Source organism: Rhynchophorus ferrugineus, unplaced genomic scaffold, assembly GCF_030347505.1.
Source record: "Rhynchophorus ferrugineus isolate W39M unplaced genomic scaffold, kcgeb_rfMv2 rfM9, whole genome shotgun sequence".
In the NCBI taxonomy this organism is placed as follows: domain Eukaryota; kingdom Metazoa; phylum Arthropoda; class Insecta; order Coleoptera; family Curculionidae; genus Rhynchophorus; species Rhynchophorus ferrugineus.
The window spans coordinates 15,307,088-15,322,730 of record NW_027472588.1 but is presented as its reverse complement, the minus strand read 5'-3'; the positions used below and the strand labels follow the sequence as shown (position 1 = coordinate 15,322,730).

The 15,643-nt window shown below is 30.6% G+C and overlaps 3 protein-coding genes across 4 annotated transcripts in view; 1 reads left to right on the top strand and 2 right to left on the bottom strand.

Annotated features, from left to right (window-relative positions):
• Nucleotides 1-11,069, bottom strand: part of MCU (Mitochondrial calcium uniporter) — a 204,944-nt gene extending 193,875 nt beyond the window's left edge. The window contains exons 1-2 of one of the 2 annotated variants that reach the window (XM_076413368.1): nucleotides 10,882-11,069; nucleotides 10,251-10,395 (exon numbers count right to left, since the gene is read on the bottom strand). In XM_076413368.1, the coding sequence (XP_076269483.1) occupies nucleotides 10,251-10,395; nucleotides 10,882-10,986 (250 nt within the window). In that variant the 5' untranslated portion in view covers nucleotides 10,987-11,069. The remainder of the gene's footprint in view (nucleotides 1-10,250; nucleotides 10,396-10,881) is intronic. The other variant, XM_076413366.1, reaches the window with a different exon arrangement.
• Nucleotides 11,070-11,295: 226 nt separating this feature from the next.
• On the top strand, nucleotides 11,296-12,413 carry Nup35 (nucleoporin 35). Its single transcript, XM_076413371.1, has 2 exons — nucleotides 11,296-11,436; nucleotides 11,488-12,413. The coding sequence occupies exon 2, from the start codon at nucleotides 11,488-11,490 to the stop codon at nucleotides 12,334-12,336; it is 849 nt and encodes a 282-aa protein (XP_076269486.1). The 5' UTR covers nucleotides 11,296-11,436; the 3' UTR covers nucleotides 12,337-12,413.
• A 564-nt stretch (nucleotides 12,414-12,977) lies between these two features.
• Hou (GID complex subunit 8 homolog protein Houki) lies at nucleotides 12,978-14,321 on the bottom strand. Its single transcript, XM_076413372.1, has 4 exons — nucleotides 14,105-14,321; nucleotides 13,845-14,041; nucleotides 13,596-13,793; nucleotides 12,978-13,531 (listed from the first exon to the last, which is right to left on the bottom strand). The coding sequence occupies exons 1-4, from the start codon at nucleotides 14,217-14,219 to the stop codon at nucleotides 13,361-13,363; spliced, it is 681 nt and encodes a 226-aa protein (XP_076269487.1). The 5' UTR covers nucleotides 14,220-14,321; the 3' UTR covers nucleotides 12,978-13,360.
• Between the last annotated feature and the right edge of the window lie 1,322 nt (nucleotides 14,322-15,643).

Genomic DNA, 15,643 nt, shown 5'->3' with positions numbered 1-15,643 from the left:
CCCGAGATTCATGAGAAAGCATAGGTGTCCAAAGAGAAGATCGATAATTAAATATCAATAATAATTAGGATGTCTCCAGAACAGAATAATATTAAATTGTACACGAACCATATCTGGTGAATTTGGTTAAAAAATATCATGGATCAGGCTAACAGCAAAGTACACTTTCAAAATAATATTTATAAAAGAAGGAAAATATCGATATTTAAAGATGCGTCGCGGATACTAAACTTTTCCTTAAATTAGGAAAACTTTCAGATCGGAATAAGTTTAAAATCAAATTAAAAAGTTTAAATTTCTTAAATTAAATATTCGAAATGGGAGACTTTCTGATATCTTCGTGAAATAATTATTTATGAAACATTGATTTGTCGAACTTTTTTCGGACCAATTTAATCGATGATTTCCATTTACCAGGTCGTTCAATATATTTTGTCGCCTGGTAAAAATTTCAAATTATTATTTCAATAAAATTTTCCTGTATATTAATGCACTTGGTACAATTGATATAATATATATTAGTAACAAGATGACATTTACTCTGGTATTCGCTATTGCTGGTCTATTATTCAACAAAATTTCATGGCTTTCCTGAGCTACCCCATATTGACCCCTTGGGATTGATGTACAAATTATTTTACTTTTATTACCAGTCCTTACATGCCACAGAAAACGCTTCTTTTTGCCTGTCAAGCAATGAAACCGAAATACTGAATGGTATTTTTAGTCAATTCCCATGGTATCCATTTTCCCATCGCATGTAAGCGTCTATTCAGCGTTCATCAACTGTTAAACTGTCTGAAGGTTCTTTAAGCTGAGTTTTCGTCTAATAAGTCTTATCTTCGATAGTCTTCAAAAAATGTTCGTCCTCCAGGTCGTCCTTTGTCATTGGCATCAAAATTACCACTTTTAAATAGTTGAACCCAAAAATTTCTAAAAGAATGTTTGATAGGCTTCAGTGGCAGATTTCTTGAAACCAAATGGTTAATATAATAAATGTTGAAAATGTTATTTTGAGCGTTCTCTTAATACTTAATAGAAAACTGTTATTTTATGTAGCAAAATGTTTTAGAGTTGATGTTTATTTGTAGAGCGCTTGTACTATAAAGTAATAGAGATGCAACTCAATAGGGGACTCTGCGCAAAGTTTTGCTTTGCCCAACATCATCCACAGGGCGCCATAATTGGCCGTTCGAGTAATTTGATTGGTCAACTTAAATCTCCATTATAGGCACCTGTAACAGAATTATTTTACTGTGAAGACATTTAATTAGCTCACTAGTAATGTGACAGTGACGTGACAGCCTTGACGTCATTCGTAGTTGACCTGATTGATACTTTTTTTCTTGGATCAATAGTTGCAGCTTCAATAAAACAATAGCTCCTGAATGCAAATCTATTAAGAGAGGATTAACCGATATTCAATACACGAGGAATTTTGGTGTAAAATGTATTGTCCAAGTTAGAACAAATTTGTTAAAGTGTCATCAATTTAATAGCTACCTTGAGGGGTTCATTTCATTATACATCCTCGGCTAGTATGTTTTAGAAATCATTTGAAGCTCTCAACATAACTTCATTTTTTTCATCTCATTGGCCTTTAGGTAATTGTGAAGAGCATGAACATGAGGGCTCTAAATATTGACATTCTATACTAATGATCTTTCAGATAAAATATTAAAAGTAATAACAAGTTGCGCTATATACTTTTGAGTAAAACAGGTGAACAGAATTTTAACAGGCGACTTATTAAAGTTTGCTTTCAGCATAAGAAAACAAAAAGACAGAATTCTGATAGATCCTATTAAATTGATGGCGCTAAACAAATATGAAAAAGGAAAATGACGGAAAAGATAAATAGATATATTTATTTTTATATTATATTTTTTAATTGACTAGTTGCTCCCGCCTAATGATTTCAATTTCCCAAAACGTTAATTAGTGAGAGTGTACGCATTTTATTATTTTAAAGGTTAATTTTTGGTTAAGGACTTTTAGTGACTCATATTAATTGACTAATTTTTAATTCAAGTGTAATGTGAAAAATTAAAATAAACAAAAAAAAATTTAATTGCTTTGACAATATTGGGAAAATATGTAAATTTTTTATAACATCTTTATTAGATACGCTTAGTACAATCTTAATTATAAATTAATGTATTACTACTTCTCATTTATACTTGGATTAATTCACGAGCAAGACGAGTACGAGAAAATACATCAATATGTATTCCTCAATAATAAAATTATAATAACTTATAGCTATAGTTTGCACTAAAGGTATACACTTTATATAAGTTCGTATGGTTTGGTTCGCTTCAATCTCCTGACATCCGCGTTGTTTCAAGGCGAAATCTTGGATACATTCGCAAATCCATTTGATTACCAGGTCATCGTGCAGTTTTTCGTTGGTTACGTAGCAATAGACATTGGTAATTAATCGAAGAACCTTGCTTTGACAGCGTTGTACAACTAGTTCATTTGAATTTTTAGTGCAACCCCATATTTGCACCCCATAGGTCCCAGTTAGCTTTATAATTGTCTTATAGATCAACCTCTTTGATTTTAGATCAAGTTGAGAGTATCTTGCGACTAACCAGTATAGCTGTTTTATTTTGGTTCTAACGTGCTTTTTGTCTAACGTGATGTTAAATATGTAATTGTGAAAAGGGTAATTATTTGTAATGAAAACTTATTTTGAGATAGAAGTTTTAATATACTAACATAACACTTTTTAATTAATTAACTTGCATAAACAATTATCATTATGACACTTTGTAATACTTATAGTGGTTAAACCAGTATTAAATGATTAGAGGAAGAAATTTTGGAATTTCACATGGTCAATAAACAAAATATCCAAACAAAATATAAATATTCAAATATGTTCCGACGTAAATTAAACTTTTAGTTCAATCTGGAAATTTCGAATATTCATGAGGGTTATTTAAAAGGGAAATTTTTCCCTTAATTATGTAAAATACATCAAATTTGTTTGGATTTTCAACGCCGATGGCAAGTTAATTGGTATAATTATATTCATAATCAACGATAAAATATAGGGTATTTTATATAGAGTATGCTAGGATATAAAATGATCATTTGAAATATATATTCCTATTTGTCGCTTTTGAAGAATGGTCGTCATTTCGCCACGTCATCAAAATGTACAACGTGTCGCAATGTTGCCGCATCAAAGTGGAGTTTTGGTATACAACGTTTGCCGGTTTATAATCTCTAATTATAACGTTTTCAAGAATTTTGTAGACCGATATCTCTTTACAACTAAGATACAATAAGAAGGATGAATCCGCTCCGAGCCTGAAAAGAAAGAAGGATGAATCCGCTCCGAGCCTGAAAAGACATTTACATTTCTACAAACTGCATTTGGCAGTATATTCGACGTCATCTATGACGTACATCGGTTGTTTTATTAAAGGGACTGTAGCGACCTTGAGGCATGTCGAATTTTACATAGTGGAATAACAGTCTACAAAGTACCCAGAAATATAATCCCAGATTTTGAACACGGGCGGGGTGCCAGCACCGACAACTACAACACGATAACGAATAGCTGGCAGCCCCGAGACGTGTATCTCGGAAGTTATTGAAGGGTATTTCGAATGATTCAGTAACCGATCATCGTTTGGTTTAGACGTGCCACCATCGACTGCCCAAGCCTCGTCTCCAGGTAACACCGCTGCCATCCGTTTTATCTATTTTGTATTTTCCACATTTTTTATATTGCCAATAAATAACGGTCACATAATGTAAACACCACTGATTCATTTCGTTTTACCTCCATTCACCGAGCCAAATCATTTACCCTAAAGGACTATAGAAAACGGCAGTTGTGCGTATACACGAAGGTGTATGAATGCATATGCAATGAATATTTGTTATATCGCGCACCTAACACAATCCTGTATATCAAAGGAACGAAACTGTGTGTTTATGTTAGGACTGAATAGTGGGATGAATGGGACGTCTGGACATTTTAACCTTCAGTATCGTTTTGTATTCCCGTGCAAGTTCTTTCCGTGAAACGAAATAGTTTTTGATGAATTGAATTAGTTGTAGGTAGTAATTGGACATACTTGATGATAGGTAGGAGAAATTACTGCCTTTTATAAGTCAATGCAACCAGATAGAACGGTCAAGAAATACATCACTTACACACTACATCGCGCAACTGCTAGATCCCTGCTATGGACTGCGTCATATGAAATTAATCGCCGCCATATGTTTAAGACTGAATGCTATAACCAGTGAGATAGTTTTGGTCTGTTTTCAAGTAGATTTAAACCCTCAGTGTCGGTTTCTATCGCCATTCAACAATTCATCTCTTCTTTCCCTAACATAAAATATTATTTTGAAGTAAATTAATAGTTTTTGTGTTCCCTTTCACATTTCATAACTGGCCCAGTCGTTAGGACTCTGATGAGATCAAACGACTGTTCTCTTTTGAATTCATTAAATTTACCTACTTAAGTATCAAGAAAAGAAGATAGGTTGACGTTGGATTGGCAATAGTTCCGAAGTTGGTCGAACTATTCTTGGTGCAGCAAAAGTATCAAAACTGAAGCTGTAAGGTCACAAAAAATGGATTGAAGGTGAGACTCTCAAAGACCACTAGCCAAAAATATTACAATTAGGAAACATCCATACTTTGAAAAATGCTTCTATTCGGTGAATTTCCAGCACAAGCATTCCAGGTGTAAAACCACCAAAGGCAGACTGAAGTTGCTCTTAACTAACATAGTCTGGAATTTGGACAGAAGCTTGAAGTTCAGGGTGAACGGCCAATTCATGAACAATAACTCGTCGATAATTAATATAAAGAATTAACGCTGATGCCGTAGACGTAAAATCCTATAAAAGTAACCGATCTTTTTAACCCAAAGGCAGTTAGTCTGAAATTGTATATAATATAAAACTGTATGTAAGAAACACGAAAGAAACAGTCGCCCAGTAGGTGACAAACCGAGATAAAAGTTTAGGTGCAGAATTCGCAGTAAAATGACAATGGCCTCTCAGTCTATTCAGCTTCGCTGTGTTAGAGTGGATAGAGGTCATTCTTAACATTGTGAAGCTTATTAGTCCTATCTTCAAGGCCCCAACAATCCTGTAGATAAATTTTATGAAAGTCTTGGGAAAGGGAGCAGAAGGGCTGTAGGCATGAGCACATTATTCAAAGGGATAAAACCACACAATCGTTAAACAACAGTACACAGTATGGAGCACAGGAGGTCACAGTAGACCAAAGAATGATCATATATATGATCCAAAAAGCATTCGAGGGAGCTATATGAGTCTGTGAGAATTAGCATTATTAGCATAATTGTGGGGCCTGACGCATGACAAACAGTTCTGCAGAAATTATTGAGCCTTGATTGGGGCGCTTGACGAATAAGAAGAGTATATATATAATTATACTACGGGTATTGGGAAAGAAGTTTTTATAGTTTGGATCTTGTGAAAAAGGGACAGTGATTTTTATAAGGAGGTATTGATAAAGTAGGCTTTAAAAGCCCAAGGTGGGAAGTTGGATGGGGAAGAGATGATTTTTATTGAAAGATGGTTTTTATTGAAAGGCAGACAACAAGTGTAGTAAAATTAACATATATTCAATATATTTTTTCAGCACTTGAGGTAACAGATAACCGATTTAATACACCTTTGTTATATAAAAGCTGATTTCGATCCAATAAGTCACCATTTTCTGTAAAATAAAATAGTTCTAAAATTAATTCAAATATTTTATTTTAAAATGCTACGTGTTTAATACTAGCGCAGTGGGTAGTATTTTGATATCCATATGGCTGTTTCCTTTGGAATGAATTCAATTAATTGAAACCAACTTACTTATCAAGAAAAGCAGACAGATTGACCTTGGGAAACTACATAATTAGGGCGACAGTATCGTCATTTAAGCCATAAAATCACTAAAAATTCATTAAAAATCATTAAAAAAGTTTTAGAACACCAAACATTGCAATTCGATGTATAAGGCTACCAAAAGATACTTCTTATAATATACTTTTACCAAAGAAGAAGTTGCTGTGAACCAACATGATAGTACATCGTCAACAAACGTAGATTACAATAGATTAGTTTCCGTTTCCGAAGACTACTGGAATTTGGAACTGGATTTGGAATACTAAACGTTTTAAACACAATTACTGTATACAAACAAAATTAATGATACGTTACATAAAAACACGCAATTCATATATTTAGGTGGACGCGTAGATATTTATTACTTATCTCGTTTATGCGAATGACATTTTATAAAAATAAAAATAATAAATGCTAAATACGATTTTAAAATATTTTCGTAGATATTTCAACACAACTGCCAAATGGATGTGAAAGTTTACAGTATACAGATATAAAAGCACCAATAACAATGACTAATACACACACACATTGATGTATCAAAATATAACAATGGTTAAGTTTCACGTGATAACAGACAATCTTATATTTAACTTCATAATACCATAAATTAACCAATTAAGTAATAAATTATTTATATAAACATAATACTCATAGAAGGTAATATAGGAATATATTATCGGTTTGTAATGGTACTTTTAATAAAATTGCAATATTATCACTAAAAATAATTATCCTTGCGAATGCTAGGCGTAATAACTGAATGAATTTGAAGGAATATCAATTTATTTATATAATATTTATAAATAAATTATATTATAAAGTAAGGAATTTGGGGATGTATTATTTAAGAAATAATATGGTTCACATACACAACCGTTCAGAAGTTTGGAAACACACTCTATTTGTAATTGACATAAAATAAATACGTAAATAAAATAATACATAAAATAATAGTAAATAAAATAATACATAAAATAATAAGTAATAATCCTTTAAACAAACATGTTGGTATTGGAGTCCATTGTTTTTACTACCGTGATTATTGTAAAACAATATAATCAACACAATTACAACACATTATCAATTGTCCCTTATTGTGCAAAAACTGGCACACGTGTTTTATGATCACAAATGTTACTAAACCGCCAAGTGTTGATTTCATAGAATTGGTGGTTTTAGTCATTGCTTTTATAGTGAACAAAATATGGGTTTACACTATTAAAAACCATTAGTTTAGAGTTCAGTGTACTTTATGACGTTCATGTAATGGTTTGTATTATCTGTAGTTTGACTCAGGAAAATATTGTACGCGCCAAATTGCAGGAAAACTCAAGTAAGATGTTCATGTAAAGGTGTATATTATACTCTTATACGAAAACAAGCTACTGGAGGAAATCGAGACCGGAATAGGTCTGCCATCCCAAATCTTCAACAAAGCAAGAACATAAACTTGATGTAATATTATCAAAATGAGACCGATGTTTTACTGCTCCTACAACTGTAAAGGAACAATTACTAGCAAACAACAAAAAAAACGAGACTAACATTGAACAAAAAAAAACTGGAAAAATATCCTGTGGAGTCCAATTTTTAGATTTTTGGATCTAATGGAGATGTATTTTTGTGTGACAATCTAAAAATGAATAGACTACAGAAACATGTGCTGTGCAGACTATTACGCATATAAGTGGCAACGTGAAGGTTCGGACAATAAAAATCCCTGTGATATCGTAGAAATATTTGTTCAAGATCTCAGAGAGATACCCAGGATGTTAGGTAGATTATGAAAGTATTTTTGGATCTTTCTAGTAGACTGACGGTCAATGTGGAATCACGTTTAATGATAATACCAAATGGTCAGAAAGGAAGGTAATTGGAACTAATTTTAACTAAATGTTAGTCTAGGGCTTGATTAAGATTTGTTGTATTTTCGTTCCAATGCAGAAAAATGTTGCCTGTCAGTATAGCTTGAATATCGGTAATTTATTCATAATTGTAAAGTAAGTATTTACCATTTTAAGTACCTTTAATTATGTGTAATTAACGTAATCTCGAGATAAATAAAACTGTTGATATCATTTGATGTTAGGCCTCATTTATTTTGTTTATTAGATATGTGAGTCCCTAATAATTGTGTTCTTTTTTCGGTTGCCCAATAATATAGAAAATTATAGTCAATATACTGTAATTGGCTTAGTATTAAAAATATGCTTGAAGTTAGTATATGTTTCTACAAAATTCGATTGTCAACTAAACAGAAGAAAATGGGCATCTAACTGAACTCACTGAACATTCATTGTTGTTCACTACTAGCCATATATTCTCAAAATACAAAGAAAAATACTAATTAAATGCAAGCCTTCAACAAGTGTCAATCAAATTTCGTGTCAATCAAATAAAGTAAAAAAACTAATGATTTTGTGGATATGAGTCCCTAATAATTTTGTTCAACTATGTTAAATGGGTACTTTGGTAGCCCTGTCAAATACCTTTGCATCTGTATCTTTATATTACCATCTTAACATTTTTCGTATACGCAGTCAAACCCCTGACTGGTGTCTTGGAGCTCTAATTCTTGTATTAATTGAATATAGTAGAGGTGAAGCTTCAGGTATTTATGCAAAAATGGGTATAATAATTATAGAATACAAATTTAACGAACTTGTGTGCTTTTGAATTCTAAGGCTCGAAATGTCAGGAGCAATGGACTCATTAACCACAAAATATAAAATATATAATAAATAAATATATAAGCGAAACTACCATATAGATATATTTATTCTGTAATTATAGTCATTTATTTTATTAAAAAAAAACACTCTAGACTGGTTAAGAATATGCAGTTTGATAAAATGAATATTTAAAAATGTATCTACAACTGTTTGGTCTTGTAAAAAAACCTTTGCACTACTTTCGTCCATATCATAATAGTTACATTTTCACCAGAGTCCTTTCAATGTTATACGCACAAAACCGAAATCAAAACTGTTAATATTAATTACACATCATCGTTGGGATTCCGTCTTATCACCTTGACTATTTAGTATTTAGTATAATAATATAATATATTTAGCATGTGTATGAGTCTAAACGTTATTTTCATTACTCCTGTAATGCAACGTTAAACATTCAATATTTTGGTGAAATTGATGAATTTAAATCGATTTAGAAATATTTTAAAGACAATGGGTATTTATGATTAAAGAATCAATAAATTGTTCGAACCCTAAGAATATTTATGTATATTAGCGGACCTTTACACATAAAGTACATAACCTTATCCAAAAATAAAATAAATTTAACTAAAATTATGTAAAATTAAAAAATATACTCGAAAAATTTTCGTAAAAAAACCTGTCACAAGTCGTGAAACGGTTTCCTTAAGTTTAGGTAAAAACAAAAAAAAACAATACACTTGTTAAATTACTTCATCAAGCTCTAAATTAAAAAGTCTATAGAGATTATTTGTTAACTGGACTAATTCTTACTCAATTCCAAAAAATTACCAGTGTAATTAAAAGCGAAAAATGAAGAATATGTATATAAATAATGTTATTTCGTTAATGATTTTATAATTTCACTATTAATGAACTTTATTCACCACACCACTACAGAATAATTCCTAATTGGAAAAATATATATGCAGTTGTTTGACTTGTAAAAAGATACTTGCACTGTCTGGACAATATACAATTTCAACCAAATATTTTTTGTTCAATATTCTTAGCACATAACACTAATTTATATTTCTGGTGTAAAAATATGAATCAACTAATTAAATTGTCACCATAATTTAAATGTCAATACTTAAAATCAAAATGGTATTACTCTTTTAATAAAAATGGTACAATAAAATATATATATATCTAATAATTTAACAACTTTTACTCAAATGTTAGCTAATTAAACATTTTATTGGCAATCGTGGATATTTTTCACATATATTCCACAAATTACTATTTCATGTCTATAAAAAGAACAGTGATATCGACCTATGCTATCACGCATCTTATCAATTAACAATTAATTCAGTATATTACCACAGGAATAATGAAACTAGCTCACACATCTTTTAATCTCCACAACTGTTAAATAAATTAGTTACTCTATGGATCAATTATATTTTTATTATGCATTAAATTCAGTGTCGTTCTTAAATTTGATGATTATTGGATTTTCTCAGAAATTTTCGAAAACGAAAAATTGGCAGTCGACCCAATATTTTTAACACAGTTAAAAATATTTTGAGGATTTTGCTAAATATATCAATTTCAACATCTTAACGCTGGGTGAAAATAGCCCATCCCCTAGCTAGCGTAACATTGTATAAATACAAAATTATTACTAACCTTCTATGTCTGATTCGTCGTCGGTAAGATCACTATCCGAGGAACTTGCAGCGGGTGTTCCATCCTTGTTCTTGTTATTCTCCTTTGTCACTAAGTTTACCGAAAAATTAGTCCTGAATTGTCGAATAACTTGAACTTCCACGAACTAGAACAAATATTTAACTTTGTAACCTACCTTGTCAATGTAAAAATAAAAGGCAAGCATTGATTTGTGACAATTGTACACTGATATACAGTGTTAAATTATTCATAAACGAATAATAATGTATGGAACTGACATAAACTTCCCTTAATCTGTGAAATATTAAGTTATATCATTCCTCTTCGAATTTTGTTGAATGTTTTTTTATTTAACATAAAACTTTTCTGTAAATAAATTTAAAATATAGAAATCCGCAGTATCATAACCTCAATTACAACTAGTATTACTACTCTATTCTCATTTTAACAATGTTCAATAACCAGCCTTTAAATTTAGTTACAATTACAGGAAATTGTTTAACTTATTATTAAAGTTGCCAAATAAAACAATACTGAAATATATGACCAAAATGTTTTAAAATATTATTATTTGTTTTATTTACGATCAGACAGGTAAGTTCTCAGTTATTTTCGATAAAAAAGTACTCACTTTATTGATTGGGATAGTATTAATTAAAGGAGTATGTTTAGAAATTAGCAAAAGATCGTTGTTTAACAAAGGACGAGCGCGACAAAACATCTTTAAAATCGCCATTTTCGCTCGACTGACACGAGCCGGCAAAACTCCCAATTTATTTTTCTCTGCAGGTGTTGGTGTTTATGCGCAGGCACATGAAATAATTTTCAAATATTATCTAATGCAATTTATTTCCTTTAAAGTGTGTGCTAGTGAGTTCATTTAATTTTATAACAATATATTATAAGTTGTTAACAAAGAAAAATGCAACTATTATTTACAGTACTAGATGCAACTAGTAATACAAATATTTTATAATGGGTAATGATGAATTCTTTCAATTTGCCCTGAGAATGTATTTAATAATGAAATAATATATATTTTTCAATTGATTTGTTCTTAATTTTTAAATAAATTCAAGAAATAAGGCATTTTCTTAATAAATATGTGTTCTTCTTTTTTAAAAATATTCTAACCTTTTCTTTCTGTCAAAGTTAATCATTTCTGGCCAGACTTTGAAATATAACGGTAAGTTTGTTTCTTTCCATTTGAATAAAATATATTTTCAAGACTTTGTAGATGGAACCAATGACACTAGGAAGTGCTCCTTCAAGCCCTACGTCCCCAGGAATCAATCCGAATTTTTTACCCTGTTTTTTAATCGGTGACAATCCACCAGCTTCGCCAAATTCTAACATCTCTCCGGGAAGAAATCGGACCCCTAGCAGTTTCAAATCAAATTCAAATATTAACGAAGTAAAGAGTTTACGACAGAAACTCTTTAATCAGTCACTAAGTACAACTCCAGCCAGCCCAGCACCTTATATTCCTGTTATTGAAAAAGCAGGTCCACCTAAGACTAGTTTATTTGATACAATTGATGGTCCAAAGAAGTCCAAAGATAGCCCAATTTTGAGTAGTACAGTAGCACACTATAATGACACTGTGGTTTTTAATGAAAGCATTTCAAGAATTCATCCTGATGAAAGTTTAAATGTTAGCCGTAGCATCAATAATTCAAGACTGGAAAAAATAGACTCCCACTGGATTACAGTTTTTGGATTCACTCCTAGTGTTTTAAATTTGGTGCTTTCACAACTTTCTAACTGTGGAGTCATTGTAGATAAAAGGATTCCATCACAAGGAAATTGGGTTCATGTAAAATTCAATAATTTAAGTGAAGTGGCTAGATCTCTTTCCCTTAATGGTAAATGTTTAAATAACAGCATCATGATTGGAGTCCAATTACATTATGACAAAGAAAATAAAGAGAATACTACAATATTTACGTCTCCAATCAGAGCCCGATCTCTAAGGCATTCTTTTGTATCACCACAGCCATCTAACTCTGTTGTTTCTCCTCAGGGTGTTCCACAAAAATCAACTGGTATTGTTACAAAAGCAATGGAATATGTATTTGGTTGGTAATTTTTTTATTAATGTTTTTATACATATATGTCTTTCTATTTTAATATTCATAAATAAATTAGTTGAACTAAAGTAAACTTGTAACTTTATTTTACATACATGTACATATCATAATTTGCTAAGACTTCTATTTACATATAATACATATTTATTGGATATTACAGACTAAATACACTTTAGTAGCAAATTTAAAATCAAATAAATAAATATTGCAAAAACAATAATGCATAGCTATTTGTCAAATATGGTTAGATATTAATCAAGTTCTATTGTTTTTATCTCTCAAAACCTTCTAAATACTCACCTTTTGTAGGTTTTGAACATATTTAATGGTTTTCAAATTTTAGGACAAACTTTTTTAAAGTTTTCCACACACACACAAGGGTTCAATTCGTCATACATGGTCGGTAACTATGACAAATTATAAATGAATTTAAAAAGCTTAGAATTTTCTCTTTCAATTGGAATAAAAATGATATAGAAATACTGTATACTTAAAATTCAATGTCATAATAATATATTGTATTGAATCGTATTTAATAATAGTAGAATAGAAGCTCAATACAATATTAATAACTCAAAACACAATCACCAATCTTCAAACACAATTAACCAAATTGGTAAAACAATGAAATAAAGCATAAATAAATACCTTTTATTATGTATTCAAAGGATATATAATCAAAAATATTATTACTGAACTATAAAAGGGAACAATTAAATTTTTGGATAAAATGACATTATCCCTAATGATTAAAAAACTTTTTGCAAAATTTCTAATATCTGTTGTGATATATTAATAAAACATGAAATACAACATGTAGTAATGAACATTTTTACAAAATAACAATAAAATAACATTTTCACACCAAATACAAATAAAAAAAATTTAAATAAAGGGGTAAGTTTTATTACCAGTTGAAATTTGTTCACCCAAGTATAAATATATTATTAATGTCTATTCTGCCGCCTCATACTCATTCCCATACACCAACCTCCTATAAATTGATAGGATTGAACATCATCATTCACTAATTTTAGCTTTAACCATGTCCGTCATTTTAGGGTACTTCAAATTCTTTTTGGTTAGTTTTTCTTGGGCCCAGAGAATAAGTCTTAAAAGTGTTGATATTTTTGGAGAAGAAGGTTCCTGATTTTCCAATTTCAAAATAGCAGCATTTACATCACTGGCAATCTATGATAAATTATTTAAATATAAAGCATTTTATTATTCCATGAACTAGATGTGAAGTAAATACCTTTTGTCTATGTGAAGGAGATAAAAGATCTGCAAAAGGACTATTTGACGGATCCTCAAATGCTAACAAAGCAATAGTTCTCTCAATTTCATTCAGAACACCTGGGTCTTCCTCACCAGCTTCACTAAGATGATTCTGTGCAAAAGCTAAAGCTTCCTCTACCCTATTTGATTTTATTAATTCAATTAAATGGAGTTGCTATAAAAATCAACAAATTTAAGAACCATATGAACAAGTATACTATCTTACTTGTAGATGAAAATATAAGTATCTATCATTATCAAGTAACTCTGAATGTAACTGGTTAATCAGAGTAGTTGCTTCTTCAATTCTGCCATTAATAATAGCATCTCTGATTCGCATCCTATCATCTAGAGAATGTAAATTTACAGTTGGAGTTATTCCCGACTCCTGCTGAAACTTTTCGGCTGCCTCTTTGAAACCTTCTACACAAAACACACTTCGCTTAGGAATAATCATAAAATAATTTAAATAGTTTAAAAACGTACCTGTAACAAGATAATTCATTATAAGTTTGTTCATATTACTTCGTCCAACATCGTTATCTTCCAGTAATTTTAACCATTCGTCTTTTGGTGTATACTCTACCTTGTCAGTAAGCATTGTTACGCACTATATTTATTTTGAAGATAAAATAATATTTACAAAGACTTAAGAAATGACACGATAAAAATTGAAACTATATTGACGTCTATAAATGACACAATAACACAAACATATTTTGTTATTGTTCTCTCTTTCTAATCATCGACCTACGCTTTAAAACTAGAGGATACAAACACCACTTAAAATCTGTCATTCCAGGGCAAAATGACGTCAGATCCACTGCTACATTGCCGATACGTTAAATTAGTAATTACATATAGGGAAAATAGTATAGTGGGGGATTTACACATTTGCCACATATTGAAATTTTGCCGTTGATCTTAATTCTGCAATCCGTTAACCTGATTCACAAACATACTAAATATATTTTTTTATTAATTAGATTTTGCAAATACTAAAATATCCCAATATAATATAGTTTTAAGCAATATAAATATAGTTTTGTATAGTAGCAGGAATTGTATTAAAACTTTGATTTTCGTTTTCTTCATTTTTCCGCTTTCTAACACTTAAACTTTTAGGGCGCTTCGATTTCATTTGGATTATTTATCATATTTCACAGTAAAAAAATAGGTTTTATGCAACGATCAGCAAAAAGAACATAAATGAATAAATTGAACTAAAATGTATCAAGGCAAATAATCTAAATTTGCCTACAATAGATTCGTCGATAATGATTACTTTGTGATTGTAACTCAAATAATTTTAAAAATAGTTTAATAATATGTTTCTTTGTATTTCGAAATTTTGATTGTTTCTGATCTGTGATCGGTGGCTGATTGAAATATTACTCCAAAAATATAAGGTATAAAAGGATTAGTGTTCCAAACAATTGACAATGATCCTATTTCAGTTGTTGAGTATTTTATTTCCGTGTTTGTTAATAAAGAATCTCCTGCTTTCGCACCTAGAACAATACTGGAGTGTGATCAAATGATACTTCACATCAAATGATGCCTTTCGAGATATAAAAGTCCGGTAGGTCTGATACTTTTTTTTACTGTCGGTGGGCTAGTGAGTGGGTTTGCTCCCAGAATAATAGTTACATTTAGTAATATTTATTGCTGCGAATAATTAGTTTCCTTTTCCAAGTGTTATTAATCGTGAACCCCAGGCTGTATGTTTAACATTAAAATCCCCTCCAATAATATACCTTGGGCCTAATTTTAAAAATCTCTATAACATGAACATAATAAATGAGGATTTAATAAATAATAAAGGGAAATTAGAAAGAGAAAACTGGAACACTCTATGAACAACCTACCATTTGATGAAACTCAACTAGGATGGCACAAAGGACAATAGAATAAATTGAATAAGAAAAGCGTAGCGTCTTTAGAATTGATCCAAAGAAACATAACAACAATAATGTTGGCATTTATGGTAATTATTTCTGTCCTTATCCATATATAAACCTTGTG

Bases quoted from the DNA above. Each gene is read 5' to 3' on its own strand.
- Nup35 (XM_076413371.1), top strand. From the start codon at position 11,488: ATGGAACCAATGACACTAGGAAGTGCTCCTTCAAGCCCTACGTCCCCA.
- Hou (XM_076413372.1), bottom strand. From the start codon at position 14,219: ATGCTTACTGACAAGGTAGAGTATACACCAAAAGACGAATGGTTAAAA. The intron at 14,042-14,104 runs GTACGTTTTTAA...TGTTTTGTGTAG, and splicing joins AATGAATTATCTTGTTACAG to AAGGTTTCAAAGAGGCAGCC. The intron at 13,794-13,844 runs GTAAGATAGTAT...TGATTTTTATAG, and splicing joins ACTTATATTTTCATCTACAA to CAACTCCATTTAATTGAATT.